The sequence below is a fragment of the Schistocerca gregaria genome, chromosome 3 (genome assembly GCF_023897955.1).
Source record: "Schistocerca gregaria isolate iqSchGreg1 chromosome 3, iqSchGreg1.2, whole genome shotgun sequence".
Lineage (NCBI taxonomy): Eukaryota > Metazoa > Arthropoda > Insecta > Orthoptera > Acrididae > Schistocerca > Schistocerca gregaria.
The window spans coordinates 753,887,295-753,905,858 of record NC_064922.1 but is presented as its reverse complement, the minus strand read 5'-3'; the positions used below and the strand labels follow the sequence as shown (position 1 = coordinate 753,905,858).

At 37.3% G+C, this 18,564-nt stretch overlaps 1 protein-coding gene across 3 annotated transcripts in view; it reads right to left on the bottom strand.

Annotated features, from left to right (window-relative positions):
• The window catches only part of LOC126353927 (cationic amino acid transporter 3), a 356,276-nt gene that overhangs the window by 8,488 nt on the left and 329,224 nt on the right, over positions 1–18,564 (bottom strand). For all 3 annotated transcript variants that reach the window (XM_050003182.1, XM_050003183.1, XM_050003185.1), the window contains 3 exons: positions 15,148–15,314; positions 14,547–14,713; positions 7,171–7,279 (listed from right to left, as the gene is read on the bottom strand). In XM_050003182.1, coding sequence (XP_049859139.1) covers positions 7,171–7,279; positions 14,547–14,713; positions 15,148–15,314 — 443 coding nt within the window. The remainder of the gene's footprint in view (positions 1–7,170; positions 7,280–14,546; positions 14,714–15,147; positions 15,315–18,564) is intronic.

The following is an 18,564-nucleotide window of genomic DNA, read 5'->3' as shown; positions in this document are numbered from 1 at the left end:
TTTGGATTTCATTAAAGCAGGCATGAGCAATGTGGAAGGATAAATGAACAAAGAATTGAACATAAGATCTATTGAGTCCAAGCTGCATTATTTAAGGACTGAACCTCATACATCACACTGCACAACATTTCTTTGCCACTGGACAGTGAAACCTTCTCAAAGTCATACATACATATAGTTGACACATTATCTCTGACTTACAAACACACTGCTGCACAATAATTTTTGCTTTTATGCAGTGTCTATAAGCCTTAAATCTTAAAAGCTGAAGGGTGGAGCGTAATACGTACGGCTGCTGTCGCAATTATAGATCTTTGCCTGATGTATTTATAGTTTTTCTATTACAGGGAAACAATACAAAAGAAAATGTATGTTGATGAAAATTATATATGCAATATTCTGCAAAGAAGCATAGAATATAGATGTTGAAGGAAGACTGATTTGGAAGCTGCAAAGGAACTTTATGCATGCATGGAACAAGAATAAATGAAAGCAAACAAAAAATCTGATCTTTGCACAAGGCTACAGAAGAAATGACAATCTAAGTATTCAAGAATTACTAAAATTTTAATATTTGGGAGTATAGTAATTTATAACTGGATGAAAATGACTGGGCAGTTCGGATGCAAGCAAAGATATTTTTGTCAGTTCAACTGAAGTGGATAAAGATGGACTAGAATGAATTATTTAAACAGGATAAATTGAGAACTGGGCTCAAAGCAGGCAGACAGAATTTACAGTGAAGACGAATAGTGGACACTTAGGCTCAAAACTGGAAAAATATAATCTAAATTGGGAGTCCACAATAAAGGCTAATAATGACCACTTAGCAATAACTTACTTTGTACAGTATCAAAGGAAAAAAAAAATCACTCAAAGTCAGGACTGTTGTTAACGAAGATACTTTAATTGAAACTGTACCTAACGTTTTTGATGGGGGCATGAAACTTCTGTAGAGACAAATTTACCATCTATAAACTTGCATTTGGTAGAAATGAGCGAAATGTCAGAACAAATTTACAGATAATTTAGAAGAAATGTTTTTGGAAGAAAAACTGCACTAAACACAGAGACATAGAAAGAAAAATTCTGCCGGAAAAGCAACAGCTGTAATTTTATATTGACAACCTCTAACAATGACAAACTTTTATCTAAAGCAAACCATTGTGAGAACTATGATCCTAAGAGTGTTCATACCACCTTGCAGTATGAAGTGTGGGGAAACATGTTGGCAGAGTTACTGGCAGAATGTTATGGTGCAGGATCACAAACTGTGCTCAAGAAAGGAAGCTTAAATGTCACTAAATAGAACAAATGACAGAAATAGCAGTGAAACTGCTGATGGAATTAATATTTTCCACTGACACAATCAAGACAAAACTGGTAACTAAGAAAGAGATATAGATGATTCATAACAATAGTGTCTTCAGTGGATCACCAGTACTGTGTGTGATATGGGCTTAACCAATCCAGACCCGTGATTCTCTTGCAGTATTTCTTCAAAATTTTCAAATTTCTGTACTGCTTGTCTTCTCTTACTTATATTTATGTCTTTTTGCAACTCTCTCTTACTATCAGCCTATCTTTGACTTCTTAGGAGTGTAATAATCATGTTTTATTTATTTGTGAGCAAATAATCTCTCAGCAACTATTAAATAAAGTGAATTGAAAATGTATGTGAGGAACTGAAAGGAAAAATAAGGTTTATTAGGTTTACAGTTTGTACTGGGAAACTCTGTAGAGAATGAAACACTATTTGTGGTATGCAAATTTTCATTCTTCGTGAATTTTATGCTATTTATATGAATCAAAATTTGAAATGGGAAAAATTCCCATATTCTTTTTAAGCCTAGATTTCTAAAGCTTCATAAAATTCACAATTTTAGTACGGTATAAAACAGGATATTTTGTACTTAATTTGTTATGTAAGACAATACTGGAAATCTAATAATAATTAACTAATTCATAACCTATAAATTATTTCTTCCTTTGAATAAAATGGTGAGTAGTAAACTGTATGATGGTTTAGTAGCAATGAACCATCCCCCCTTCAACCAGTTGTTCTAGGATTAAACAATCTACTTTTGTTCTGAATTATGCAAACTATGGTATAACATCTTCACCAAGACTTTCAAGGTTTTGCGATTACTGATGCTATTTTATGACATTGCCTTGTTCCTTTCATAGATACTGCAAAGAATGTATCGAGCCCTATATCAGGTCATCCCTCTTCAGTATCCATCTTCTTTAACGTCTGACCAAATATGTGTACTACTTTCAAAATACTACCATAAGCACATCCATGTTATTGCATCCTGAGTTGACTTTTACTGCTTTAGGAAGCAACCACATCTATCCTATCAAGCATGAGCATCTGAACTCCACAGGTTACGTCATCGTCGTCGTCACTTTGTGTCCAATGCGTATTAAGAGTTGTATGCTGATCAGATGGTGAGAGATGCTATCATTCATTTAGATCCAGGTCATGATGTACAAGAGCATACCTTCCAATGTTGAAATCCATCCCTCTTCCCCATTTTAGCTATTGCACAGTTGTTCGATGTGTTGCAAGTGGCAGATAACCCAATTGAGTCATGGTATGAGGTATCAGCAATCCAACCCTCTCCTCCACACCAAGCTTCAGACAGTTCACAGGAGGAAGACATGGTCACAGTGGTTCCCACATGATCATAGCGTCAAGGTGGCTGGTTTTGTGTGCAGTAACAGCCGCACCAAAAAAAGTAAACAGGCCAGTAAACACCAATATATTCATTCCACACTCCCATCCAGCCCATATTGTTTCATTAGACATGAGCACCCCAGGCTGCTCAAAACGCTGGGCTACTTGCCATAATTGCAACAGAAAAGGTTACATGCAAAAATTCAGCACAATGATCCTGATGTGGATATGGATGTAAACATTGCATCGGCTATGTCTATTGTGCCAAAGAGCTTTTCATTGAAGTTATTGTTTTTTTGTGAAGTTCTGCACATACAAGTGGATACAAGCGCTGTAGTAACCTTGTTAAACACACAAACTCATATGTACTTTGGCTCCCCTCCACTTCGCCCTGCATCATGAAAGTTTGTAAATTACAATAAACAGAGTATTACTATTCTCAGCCAACTTTCTGCTCCAGTGACCTACAAATCAGTAGTCTAGTCACATTTCTTGTTGTAGATAACACACCTACGAAGAATCTTTCTGGGTTAGATGCTTTTAAGTTTTTCAGTTTTACCATTTCAGATGAAGTGAATTTAGTGCCTGAAAAAGTGCCATATAATCACTTAAGACTCATTATGATGAGAGTTTTCCTCTTTGTTCTCTTCTGGTTAAGGATGTGCCAACAGTTTTCAAGTGCACATTACCATGAAACCTTCTGCTTGGCCTCCTTTTTTTCCAGGTCCATGCAGTTCCAGTGGCACTGACAGAACAAGTCAAGGATGAATAGGATCACCTCATGGAATCTGGCATTTTTAGGCTCTTGCATCAAGTGAGTGGTCTACCACCTTAGTTGTAGGAAAGAAACCATCAAGCTGGTTATGCCTCTGTGGCAATTTTGAAGTTCCCATGAATGCACAGTCTATATTGGAACCCTTTGCAGAATTATCAGGTCGTCAATATTTCTGAAAAATTGTTGGATGCCTGTTTACAACTCCCTATTGTGACAGAGTCACAACATATGTTAGTTGTCAATAGCCCTTTCGGACTGTACCAATACTTGCAGTTGCCTTTTGGAGTCAACAGCACACCTGCTATTTTTCATTGTTTTTTCAGAACAACTTACAGCATCTATGCCAGATTGTGCAAGCTATGTAGATGACATTTCAGTTTCCAGTGCCTCCACTGACAAACATTTACAAAATCTCGGTACTCTTTCTCTCTGTACTCCAATCAATTGGGTTGAAGTGTAATTTAGAAAAATATCACTTTTTTTCAACCTCCTATCATATATCATGGGTTTGCAATTTCTTGGAAGGCTCTCAAATCCCTGCATCAACATGTTCCTGTTATTGTATCATTTCCACTCCCAGTGTCACTTACAGAACTGCAGCAGCACAGCTGTTACATGTATTTCTCCACAAAGGGACTCAGTTTCACTGATCACTGGCTTGTGAAACTGTGTTTTCCACTCTTAAAACCATATTGCAGTCTGCACTCTGCATAACAATGCACCAACCAGGCCTTCACTTGGTTCTTGCAATGAACACTTCACAGCACAGGTTGGGGACAGTAATGGCTCTCAGATATCTCAAGAGTCACAAGAAGCCTATCGCTTATGCCTCAAAAATACTGATTTCCCCTCAATCTTTGAACTCTCAAATAGAAAAAGTAGCTTTTGCCATTGGATATGCTGTAAAGAAATTCCACATTTTTCTCTGTGATACCAAATTTCACCTGGCCACCAATCACAAACCATTGGTTTCCTTATTCAGTCCTTTTGCATCATTACCAGATAAAGAAGAACACTATTCAATACTGGGCTCTTTTCCTTTCACATTACAACTACGAGATTCATTTCCACTCTATGAATCAACATGCAAATGCCAATGCTTTGTCTAACCTGTCGACGTCCGCAGCTTGTGGTCGTGTGGTGGCGTTCTCGCTTCCCACGCCTGGGTTCCCGGGTTCGATTCCCAGTGGGGTCAAGGATTTTCTCTGCCCCGTGATAACTGGGTGTTGTGTGAGGTCCTTAGGTTAGGTAGATTTATGTAGTTCTAACTTCTAGGGGACTGATGACCATAGATGTTAAGTCCCACAGTGCTCAGAGCCATTTCTCACCTGTCGGCTGGTCAGGATCCAGGATTTGTTCAGGAGGAATTGCTTTGTTTCCACATTGATGTTGCTGCACAGCATATGGTTGATGATTTTCCTGCAACTAGCACATGGATTGTGAAGGCCGTAGCTTTGGATCCTGTTTTATGGGTCATTTGTACAACATGGTTAGTGGGATTCACCACCTTCTCCTGCATCCGATCCCCTCTGCAATAATTACATTTTGATATTAATTATCTGTTGTGGATGGTGTTCTGCTTTTAGACATGGATCATGTGGCCCTTCAGGTAGTTATCCCCTCAGTGCTTCATGAGCAAGTTCTCCATTTATTACATGCAGATCATTAGAGTATATCACACATAAAAGTGTTGACCCATCATCAGGTGTTTTGGCCCAGCTGGGATGGTGATATTACCTGCATGGTTGCCCCCTGTTCACAGTGTGCAATACACCAAGCAGTTTCCCAGGTGTTGTCCTATACCCGGCCTTTGCTGTCACATGCATGGAACCATAGACATGTGGATTTCACTGGCCCCTTTCTGAATGCTTATTGGCTGTTGGTCATTGGTGCACATTCTCATTTTTTGTATGTCTTTTATTATGATTCCCCATCCAAAACTGCCACCATCACAACCTTGTCCAAAATGTTTTACTTGTAGGCTTGCCCACAATGTTGGTGTCTGATAATGGTCTACAATTTTCATTGCAAGAGTTTGTGGCATTTTGCAATTCCTATGGTATCCTTCAAATCCTTTCCCTACTGTTCCATCCACAATCTAATACTGAGGCAAAATGACTACTTCTATGGTTCAAAACTCAGATGAAAATGTATGCTGCTGGCTCGTCAGCCAACACTGCCGCAGATCAGTTTCTCTCCTTGTACCGTTTTGCAAGAAAAACCTGGTGGAGTTGCGCAATGGGCACAAGCTGAAGACACTGCTTCACCTCCTGCACCTTCCACCTAAACACTAACCCATGCAGCCATTGTACCTGTTCCAGTCAGGTGTGGCTATCTGGGTGTGCAGTTTCAGACAATGTCCTAAGTGGACTCAGCTGCCATAACCAGGTGCCAGGGATCCACCACTTCATGACATCCACACACAGGACAGCCTCTGCTCGAGGCACCATGATAAGTTTCAACTTCATGTGGATGACTGGGGGGGGGCTGATGTTACACCATCACCTCCAAGCTCATCTACATCATGCTTCACGTTGCCTGGTGCAGCCAGTTCTCCACTCCCACACAGGTGAACGCATCTGTCCTCGGTGACTGAACCAGCAGTTCCTCTATTGCTTCTTATACCTTCATCAGGAATTCTGTCACCTGTTTCTGAGCAGCTGCTGAGATGAGTATCATCAGCACTGTGAGCACTGTCACCAGAGTCAATGCCTGAGGTGGACATGGAAACAGTCCTGGCATTGCTGGTGTTACTATATGGTTTGACATGGGAAGATGGGTGCAGAATTTGTCTGCATCCAAAACACTTCAGATTGTATACTCCTGTTGCAGTACAGTCACTTTTACAAAGCCCAGCAGATGAGGGGACAGCTTGGATGTCTCAAGAATCTGTGATAGTTTATTTGAGGCTAGGTGAGCTACACTCAGCCTCAGTGTTGTACTTGTACCTAATTAAAACTATAATACTGCTGTTTGAAATTAATTAAGTTAAATAAATTTGAAATTACAGTGCTGTTGAGGAACTTAAGTGCTTTCTGAAAAGAAATATGAATTTTTATAAGAAGTGGAAGTCTGACTAAAAATATTTTACAGTTCATTGTGATTATAGTCAGCTGATGTCAGAAATACCATAAAAATTAGTGTCTTAGTGGATGAAAAACATCTAAGGGAAATGAAAATATTAGATTATTGCAAGTTATGTCAGCTCAGTTACTGCTGTTGTGTCATAGTGAGAAAAAGGCAGAATGGAGAATGATGCTTTTCAAGCCAGTTCAAATCAAAGCAGCACTTTACTGTTTCCAACATTTAACCTGCTATTCCTATGCCTTCCACGCCCCCTCCCCACCCCCCCACCCAAAAAAAAAAAAAAAAAAAAAAAAAAAAAAAAAAAAAAAAAAAAAAAAAAAATTGCTTCTCGCTATAATATTAAAGTATGATGGGAAAAGGCAAGAAAAACTAACAGGTACTATAGCTGAAGGAATGGAAAAATTAGGACAATAAAAGTAATCAATAGTGTTTCACCACTATTCTTATACAAGATATTTTTCTTCAACACAAAATTTAATAATGTGTAAAATAAAATAAATGTATTAGTGACTGATTTACATCTACAACCATCTATTGCCTTACTGTATCACCGTCAATGTCATGTCCACAATTAATATCACATTATCTTTTGAGAAACATAACAGTAAAGTATTACATATTCACTTACCTATGAGCAACCACACAGAAAACCTAATCCATGTATTTCTGTCAAGCATCAACATCAAATACAAATTAATGAGCACACTCAGAGCGGGAATCATTGGCACCAATGGAACCTGAAGCAAGATTTCATTTTAAATAAATGGTGCATACATTTATATCCAAGAAACAGACACAATACTTTCCAGAAAATTTTCACATATGGTCTTTGGCCCACTGATGGTGTTACAAACAAACACAAACACAAACACAAACACACACATTCCATGACTTACCTGACTGGGATGGATGGATGGATGGATGGGTGTGTGCGCGCGTGCCAGTGTATACCTGTCCCTTTTTCCCCCTAAGGTAAGTCTTTCCGCTCCAGAGTTTGGAATGACTCCTTACCCTCTCCCTTAAAACCCACATCCTTTCGTCTTTCCGTCTCCTTCCCTCTTTTCTGAGGAAGCAACCATTGGTTGTGAAACCTTGAAGTTTTGTGTGTGTGTGTGTGTGTGTGTGTGTGTGTGTGTGTGTGTGTGTGTGTGTGTGGTAAATGTGCTGAGCAGTTTTTACAGAGATTTTGTGACTATTCTGAAGAATGGTGTCGCACAACTATGTCATTTTGTGCAGCTTCCAATAAAACTCCCTTGAATTGCCATAGTAACTGACTTTCTGAAGTTCCCTTGTATAAGGGCATTCATGACATGACATGACATAAGCACATTCATGACATTAAGTATCAAAAGTTAGCTTAAAAATTTTCAAATATATTTAATTTGTGTTTCACATTTAATGGAACTTCATAATCTAATATCAAACTATTAAATAATTAAATAATCAAAGCTATGTACCCCTATCACATTTCTACTGACAGCAATTCTCAACTATACAGATATGAGTGACAGAAAGTAGTACTTGCTTTGGTATCAGTTTATGATAGCATCATTACATCATGCTGTAAAGCACTATTTGAGTTCGTGAGTTTCTGTAGGATAATTTCCATTTTTCAGTGAAAATTCTTTTTTATCCAAATTTCCTGCCAATTTTTAATTGCAGAGTATGCTACCTGATGGAATTAAAAAGTCGCAAACAAATACCAGCAATGGAGATCACGTATATTTGGGAGAGAGTGACTGGGATTCAGGAAAAATTGACAAATTAAACAAGCTTTCGAATATTGCAGCCAAATGATCATCACATTCTGTATGAATACCTTCATGTGAAACAATATTGATTGCAGTCATTGAGTGCACTGCACTGACTTCCACAGAGAACAGGCATTTAGCTGAAGGTACATAACAGTCTTTTACAACTAACATATCTGTGATTCAGTGAAAGTGAATGTGCTGTATGTTACTACCCAAAAATTTTATTGATATCCTTACTTTTTACACCATATTGTGAACCAAAAATTGCCTGTTCTTCAGTTACAAAGATGAACTTACTTTGCATCTGCAAAGTAAGGGCTCAATATGATGATGTCCTTATTGTTTAGCAGTGCAAGAACTTTTACTCTTGTGCACATTCTAGCTTCTTCCTCCAACTGTATCCATAGGTTTTTCATTAACAGCACAGATATTTTTGCCATTGGAGAAATATCATTGTACAAAACATGCACATTATTGATTATATGTAAAATAAATTCTGCAAGCCAAGAAATAGCACAAGCATACCTCAGAGTTTTTGCAGCTGTGCATGCATTATGATTATCAACATTGCCTGTAAAGAATGCATTCCTGGTGGGAGATGATCCCTGACCTCCTTTTCTTCATTAAATAAGTCAGTTAAATGGCAACAAATTGTCAGGTGATGGAAGTGAAGAAAATAGGATTGAAGACACAAACATATGGCACTGTGGTTCATTCATCTGACAACATACATTCACAATCCATTTGGTTTGCATACAGGAGTCAAAAATTTCTAACACAGTTACAATGATTTTTATACTAATAAATAACAGCAGTAAAATAAACAAAATACTATATTGATGTTTCTTGGTATATGTAACACATTGTATTCAGCTTAAATTTCCAGTTTAAGCTGTATGATTTCATTAACTGAGTAATAAGATTTCAGTGTAACTGCCTCATTTAGCTTTCTTTTGAGTGGACCTAAATACATCTATATAAGTGTGTTCCCTTTTAATTTGTTATAACTTTTCACTCCCATGTACTGAGGTCCCTGAGTGTACAGTTTAAGATGCTGGCTGGGGAGCATAAAATTTTCTTTGTTACTTGCATCATGTGAATGAACAAAATGGTTTCCCTTAAATAATTCAGTCTGGAGTACAGAAAGATAATAATCTCATGGCAGAATTAATATTTTTAGTTTCCTAAATAGTGTACAACATCGCTCTTTATGATTTACAGTGCACATATTTCAAATAATTTTTTTCTGTATTTGTAGTGTCCATACCATATTTATTGAGTCATCCCAAAAAAAAAAAAAATATCATGCCTAATAATGGATTCAAAGCAGCTTGATATGCTACTTTTCATTTATCCATGTCAGTTGCAGTTGATAATATTTGTATTGCAAATGCAAACCCACTTAATTTGTTTGCTAGACACTCAATGTGTGCTGCAAGCTCACATTTTTATCCACATTTAAACCTAAGAATTTCAGCGAGCCAACTTCTTCTGTATCTTGATTGTTGTGAACAATCTTAATGTGCTCACATTTTGACTGGTTTTGAATTTTATCACTTGAGCCTTAGATACATTTAGTTTCACCCCATTTAGCTGAAACCAAGTTTCTATAGTAATGAGGGTACTAACCAGAGATTTGGGATTTTTTTCTGAATCTTGAATTTCAATTAAGACTGAAGCATCATCTGCAAATAGGACTGACGGGGATCTGATATTTAATGGCAAGTCATTAACATAAAAGAGAATTAGGATAGGGTCTAATATGGTGGCTTATGGAACACCCTGAGATATTTTTTCCAATCTGAATAATAATTTGCCCCATTTAAAGAGATACTAACTCTTTGATATCTGTTTGAAATGTAGGATTGAAGCCATTGTGTGGGGCACTGCCCCTGATGCCATACTTTTCAGGTTAGTAAATAAGCAATGCATGGTTTACAGAATCAAACTTCTATGTGAGATTGCAGAAAATTTCTGCCACCTTATTGCTCTTGTCTAACGATGTACTTATTTTCTTAATGAAACTGTTAAATGCATCTATGGTGTCTTTCTCTCATTGAAAACTAAATTGATTGTGCAGAATAACAGAATTGCAAATGAATTTTTGGATTTGGGTAACAGCAACATTTTCAGATATTTTAGATTTGACTGGGAAAATTCAATAGGATGATAATTTCTTTTTGAAGAGTGGTTGGACTCCAGCACATTACTGAATTTTTTTTTAATTGCTGATGCTGTTGTTGTTGTGGTCTTCAGTCCTTAGACTCTCCATGCTACTCTATCCTGTGCAAGCTTCTTCATCTCCCAGTACCTACTGCAGCCTACATCTTTCTGAATCTGCTTAGTACATTCACCTCTTGGTCTCCCTCAACGATTTTTATTCTCCACACTGCCATCCAGTACCAAATTGGTGATCCCTTGATGCCTCAGAACATGTCCTACCAACAGATCCCTTCTTCTAGTAAAGTTGTGCCACAAACTTCTCTTCTCCCCAATCTTATTCAATACTTCCTCATTAGTTATGTGATCTACCCATCTAATCCTCAGCATTCTTCTGTAGCACCACATTCTATTCTCTTCTTCTCCAAGCTATTTATCGTCCATGTTTCACTTCCATACATGGCTACACTCCATACAATTACGTTCAGAAACGACTTCCCGACATTTAAAATTACACTCGATGTTAACAAATTTCTCTTCTTCAGAAACGCTTTCCTTGCCATTGTCAGTCGACATTTTATATCCTCTCTACTTCGATCATCATCAGTTATTTTGCTCCCCAAATAGCAAAACTCCTTTACTACTTTAAGTGTCTCATTTCCTTATCTAATTCCCTCAGCATCACCCAACTTAATTCGACTACATTCCATTATCTTCGTTTTGCTTTTGATGATGTTCATCTTATATCTTCCTTTTAAATGCTAAGGTTGCATTTCCCACATCCTTCACAGAAACTTTGAAAAATTTTATAGAATTTTGCACAGTTTTTATTTAGGCCAAAGGGATTTACTTTTTTGTGATCATCTGTTACACTTACATCAGACTTTGCTGAAGTTATAAAGATTTCATTAAAGCAGTCTGGTATTTGAGCTGGACTTACAATATTTGAATTGGCTTTCACACCTATTCTATACTTAATGACTGATCACACAACCTTTGTCTTCTTTTTATGGTTTAAAATTAGCCAGTTATTTGTCAACTGTTTTTCTGCCTTGACAACTTTTTAACTATAGTTTCACCACACACACACACACACACACACACACACACACACACACACACACACACACACACACACACACACACACAGTGGATACTACTTCTGGCAGAAGAGCTGGAGGGGAAGGAAGAGGAGTGAATGAGAAGGACTGGAGAGGTTTACGAAAAGGGGTATAGTTCAGAAAAGTCACCCAGAACCCTGGGTCATGGGAGACTTATTGGACGGGATGAGAATGAAAGACTGATTGTTGGAGTCTGCACCGGATGAGATTAGAAAACCAGAGAGGTTTAAAGTGGAAGATGGAGTTACACACAAGACAGAGAGAGGTATTACTACTAAAACACAAGGAGGCAATGGGTGAGTCTCTGCAGTTTTGTCTTCTTGATGATTGGTCATAATCTTTGAGTCAACATGTGACAACTGACAAGCTACAAACAGAATATGGCCAAAAGTAGCGCTTGTTTAATGTTTCCAACTGTCCCACTTTTTGCACAGGCTTAAAAGGATCTGTACCTAGTTGCAGAGCATTTGGACTTCCCACTGACGTGTTTGGAAGTTTCTTTGGTGCTTTCCATCCATTTTCACTTTTGCTTCAGTGCATCCACAAAACACACAGTACCCTGTGATTGTAAGGAAGGTCTGCTTCATTCCAGACATTCATCTGTGGCGGTTATCGACAAAGAGTCAACCGCCTCATATTTGAGAACGAACTTCTTTGAAAACTATTGATCGTAGTGTGTTCCGAATTCTGTATTTGAGCGGATATGTTTGTACCGACATGATCAAAATAAAGTTAATTCATTATAAACAAGTGAATACTTAATGTTGGATTTGATATTACCATATTAACATCTCTATTCCCACACATCCATTGTTCTCCCATGTTCACACTATTGGACAATATGTTTATCAACAAGAAGTGTATACGCTCCAGGATCAGTGTTTGAGTGGAACTGCAGTGCAACACCATTACCATGATATTGCCAGCTAATAGACACCAGAATTTGATTTCATTTTTTCCACTTGATCATTTACTCTTTCATGTAGAATAAAGTCTTTTTGGCAAACATGTACTTTATAAGTTTCTGTCACCACGCCATCACCATAGCCTACATCCTGAACAAAGCACATGGGTATAACAATAAAGATAGCTCACTTCACAACTGACATGTAAGTGGCATACTCATATGTTCCTGCTTCACCTGCACCATCTCATTTTGAGTCCAGGCAGTTCTTTCATGAGCCATGCCTCATCAGAAGACTATTCTTTGTTTTTATTTCACACTCCACTGATCTCTCTGCAATAGGCTCACAAGAATACAGTGTGTGTCAATTGAGTCATCTTTTACATTTTGTATGATAATTTGTGTGATATTTCAAAACAAATAAATAAATATCTACATAATAGCACTGCATGACAATGTACGAGACTGTATCAAGATACCTCGGTGCTCAAACAGCATGCAGAAAATAAATGCTTATTTGTGACAACAGTCCAATATAATGAACTTGTCACTGTATCCTGCAATATTCCTTTTATGAGTGTGGTGCACTTTATACATATTAAAGTGTTTCCATTATCAGTTATATGGTTTGGTGCTTGCTTTGGGATGATGGAATACAAAACAGATGTGCGGCTGTTACAGACTCCACAGACACTAAATCGTCACATACTGAGAACAATGTCAATCCTGACCAACTGAAAAGTAATATTTTCTGATAATTAGTATTTTCTTCAGCAAATGATGGTCTAGTACAAGTATATAGGTAAAAGGTGCCCTTTCTACGCCCAAATGTATTCATCTCAAAATGGTTGGATGTCTGTGACAGGGTGGTGCTGGATGTGTTCCTGTAGAGCTGGATTCTTCAAAGGACAGTCAACTAGATGCTCTCAGTATATGCCTATCAATGCAAAAATATATTCTGAGGAATTAACCTGTTTCCAGTGGGATACACGAGTGGTTTGCAGAACACAATGAGATTGAAAACATAAAGCCAATGACAAAATGAATCAAATAGGAAAATTAGTCTTATCCTCTACCAAGAACCTGTATTGACTTTTGGACAAGGTATTAAATGGTAAAGTAACCATACCCATTTTGAGGGCTAAACATATCTTATTAAGAACTATGAACTGTTCATTCTGATGACTGTCATTTCTCCACAATGATTATGTTAACATTGTAACAACGGAAAATTTGCTCTATGCAATAATCAAGCTGAACGATACCATCATGTGGGTCCTTTCAAGTCAGTTGACTATGCCACAGAGCTACATAGATAGTAAGAAAGATACATGGAACTCAAACTCATGACATCGGCTGCGTTTCCTTGAGCTACAATCCCATGAATGATGCAGTGCCATTTTCTTGCATCTCTCTTATGCTTATAGTCAAAAAAGTGTTAATCCTTCAGATACATCGATTATTATGAGCAGTGCTGTACTAACTCTAATATGATTAGCTCCTGAGAAAAACGGTGGGTGATTAAAATTTCACTTACATCCACTTTTTTTTTTTTTTAAAAAAAAGGAATAATAATAATAATTTGCAATAAAGTGTATCTACTTATGAATCGATTTATCTACCAAACTATACACTCACCCACATTGTCTCAATTTTGGGTAACACATACAGCTAATAGAAAGACATTGTTTAATAGATTCTAGCACCACTGTTCTAGAACTTAAGATTTGCATTGATTTCTATATTGACTTTGTCTGGGACTAAATAGGAAAGTCATTGAAGACATATAGCTAAACAATATATAGAAGGAGCAAAAAAAATATTGAAAATGATGATGTTCTTACTGAGTGGAACCCAGTTCTCAATATTTTTTATGACTATGTGCCACCAACACAGTTATAAGGAGATCTGAATTATATCTCAAAAGTCTTCTTTGCCCACTAGACCAATGCTGTAATTTTATGTACTCATTTGGTATATTGTATGAGATGTTCTCTTAAACTATTCTAATAAAAACTGGATCATAAATATTTGATTAGATTCATGAATGTGTGATATATGAGACCTTGAATGATAGATCCTTTGTAGACACCGGTTGTCTTGCAATTACTGCCAGGCTAAGCATCATCAGAAAAGCCAAGACAGCTACCAGAATCACTGCCCACATCTCCCCTTGTTGCAGAAAGTCTCCAGCATGTATTAATGTTGCACAAAACATTAATGCAATTAAACCTGTAAAGTAGTTAAAAATAAGATTTCACCAAACTGAAAAATTATGTGAATTTCTAATTTTGATTCATTGCTATGTTCAACATGCAACAACTAACAACTGATTTCATCCCTCTCATTTTTTATTATGATCTGAAGAGAGAAAGTTTAAATGTATACCAAGTCTACTTCTATATAAAATAAGTTCTGTTATTAGCAGTTTCTGGAGTTACCAACCAGATTCTACTAAAAAAAAAATTGTTGCTCTGAGCATAAAAGTGTAAAATGGTTCTATGATTAATGTGAAGAAGAAAAGCATAAATTTAACAACCACAGGAAAAAACTGCACTGTAAGAAAGTACCAACAGATGTAAATTACAGATAAACACAGTGAAGCTATATTCATAAAAGTCATCACATTAACTTTCTTAAAATAAGAATTTATACAAAATACTTACTGAAGATTACAACAGCCCACTTAGTTATTGTAGAAGTGAATTCTGTAGGATATTTTAATAAGGATAAATTGAAGAGATGTTTCAGTGACAGCAAAACAGCATTGTACACATTAATCTCTCTCTTAGGCAAATCATGTTCAAATGATGCAGGAGATGGATCTTCATACCTATAACAAGATACAATATTTTGTACACATGTAAACAATTTGTTCATTCTCTCACTGTACTGTGATGAATGGAATAGTCAGCAAGTCACGTAACTGACAAGGAAACATCAACAAACTGCTCTCATAGTTTAAGAAGAAAGATGCACGCTGACAATATCAGCCCCAGCTATCAATTCTGTGCAAAAATTTGGGCCATAATTCTGATAGTACACATTTATGACCTTCTGAAAGTACAGGTTTCAAACTTTATATCAACAAAAATTATCAACTTTTTAGAATATAATATAACTGGATAGATTAAAAAAAATATTCACCAAGCAGCAGTAGGTGAGCACACACATAAAGGTATTTTAATTTGTTAGCTTGTGGAACCAGTGGTTCCTCTTCCTGGGAAAAGGGTTAAGGGGTAGGAAGAGAAGTGGAGAAAAATAAGTAATGAGGTTCAGAAAATAGGAAGAGTCGCTATGAATCCTGGGTGATGAGAGGAGACTTACCAGACAGGATGAGAACTAAAGGCTGATTGTTGGAGTCTGCAATGGAAAAGATTTGAAAACCTGAGAGCTTATAAAGAAGGAACGTAGGAGAATACAAAATACAGAGATTACTGACAAATCATAGTGCATGAATTTATAATAGTGGAAAGCTAAGTGCATTGTATGTGGTAGAGGTGAGGCTGGGGAAGTAGACAGGTCAGAAAATGAAATATTTAGAAAATGAGAGATATAGACAACTAAAAGGGAGTGAAGAACATAATATTTAGAAGAAGTTCCGAGACCAAAGAAATTACCATAAATTAAGGCCAAGTGGGTGGCAAGAATCAAGGACAAGTTTTAACGCCAATTCCCACATGGGTAGTTCTGAGAAACTGGTGTCTGGCAAAAGAATCCAGATGGCATGTGTGGTGAAAAAGGCACAGAGGTCACAACTGTCATGTTGTGCAGCATGGACTGCAACAGGATCCTGCAAGTTGTCAATATGAAATGTGGAGGCAGAGGGTGTACATTGGCAAACACAACGTCCTGTTAGCTTCTGTCTGCAAAACAGTAATGACAGTCAGCATGTGACAGAGGCCTTGCTTGCCTCAGATGAGAGTGTTAGAAAATTTCTGAATCACAAATAAGCTTGTGTAAATTTTTCGAGAGACCTGACTATGATGTGTCATGGGAAGGATTGTTTCACAATATCATGATCGACTTGTTAACAAACATTCCATGTGTGTTCACATTATGGAACTGTACTGTGATTAAAATTACCTGCATCTCAGATTCTCACATGCATATGAGTGTTTTGCTATTTGCTGCCTAAATGGTACACCAATTAGCAACCAGGGCTTCACTTGAAAAAATAACCACTTTAATGGAATGATACAAGAATCCTGTTCACTGACATGAATCTGTTTATTGATATAATGCAAACTAGAGGTAGCCTCTGCCTTTACTTATCAATCCAAAGTGAAGTGTTACATGCTACTAGGTGGGTGGGTCTGCCTAAGTTAGGGCTCGTGGCAATTTCGTTTCCTGTTGAGTCATTACTTTGTTGTATTTTGATCACAAATTCTGAATTACAGCTATAAATGTGGGGAAAGCATTAAAAGTTCTTAACCTGGCAAAGATATGGTGTTGATATCAATATTTTTTTTCTTTTCTTCCCCTGTGTTATGAAGCTGCATAACCCAGGTACAGATTCCATTTGATCTGCAGAATAGTTTTGTTAACATAACTTTTAAATTTATTTCGTTGTGTTTGTTACATTTACATGGATGTACTAAAAATCATACCAGCATAAAATTCCTTATTTTGAATAGTTTATTGTTTATAAAAATTCATCCAAAATGTACAGTTCACAATTTGTTAAAATATTAAATTGAAATGTTGGAAAATATATTACTAAATACACAGTGAGTTTACTTTTGTATAACCACTGGTCAAATGTCAGGTGATGGATTAACAGAATTACCCTGCCTGACAAAGGAAAAAAGTGAACCACCCAGAAGACACAGTTGGAGGTCAGAGTAGCAACTTTGTACACACATGCACCACTGATGTGTATGTAAATGATGAGAGTAAAAATTCTCCATGACAGGTAGAATTGCCGCTAGAGTGCATTAGTGTTGTTCATGTTTAGTGTTGACACCCGGCCTGGTAGGTTATAAGCACCCGGAGACACATAGGTGCGCGTGCGCGCGTACGTTTTTGAAGCAATCCTTTTCTTTTGCAAGACAGATGGCCTGCCTGTATTTTATAAAGTTTTAGTTCTGCTATTGCAGTGCTCATATTGGCATGCACGTGGTGACAAAAAGTCGCCCACTTTGGGCCATTGATCATACCCATCATATTTTTGCCTCTCTTTTTAAGTGTGCAACTCATCATATGATAATGACTTCCATTCTTCTGTAATGCACATAAACTTGAAAGCTGTATGCATTAGCAGTGTACTGACACCCACAAGAGTGCGCCACAAAACAGTAGTGTTGTGAACTTCCAGTAGATCCGGCCATAGGCGAATGCCTATGTAAACCCTGTCATGCTACGCGTTCACTCAATTACCATGTTACTACTGCTTGCATACAGTTGCCTTATATTATTGTGTTCAGTGTATGTTATGGTGACTGGCATACACGACACAGTATAAAAGAGTTGTACTAATTTTCTTGGTTGTGTTGTGTGTCCAGGTTATAATGACAAGTGGAAACAACTGTGTGTGCATGGTTTTCAGTCTCTGATTGGTCCTCCATTGTGTCTATGATGGATGACAGTGCTACTTATGACTTTTTATGTGGGCTATTTGATCAGCAAGAGCAAGGTGTCCTTACTGTGGTGTTGTTGGTTCTCATTCAATAGCAGGAGGCATTTTCCACAGCTCTACACAGTCAAACCAAGGTATTGCAAATGCTTGCCACTGTTTTGGCCAATTCAGGTCTGTCTCAATCTATATCACCTGTCGCATTGTCCCTTGAACCTCCTGTTTTGACTGTCGCTACCCCAGCCATTTATCCCCCCACTGTTTTTGGCTTATAATGAGTGTTGAAGAATGAGAAGCCAGCAAAAAACAATCATGGCAGAATTTTCATGCATGTGAATTGACTAATGCCATGCTTTCTTTTTGTCTTGGTTATCAACTCTCAGGTATTAACTCCTTTGCCAATTGGCCCCCCCTGCAGGATCCATCTTCATTCTCTTTTGATAATATGCGAGATCTTCTATCGAAATACTACTGTAAATGGATGCACACATTTCAACTCAAGCTGAGT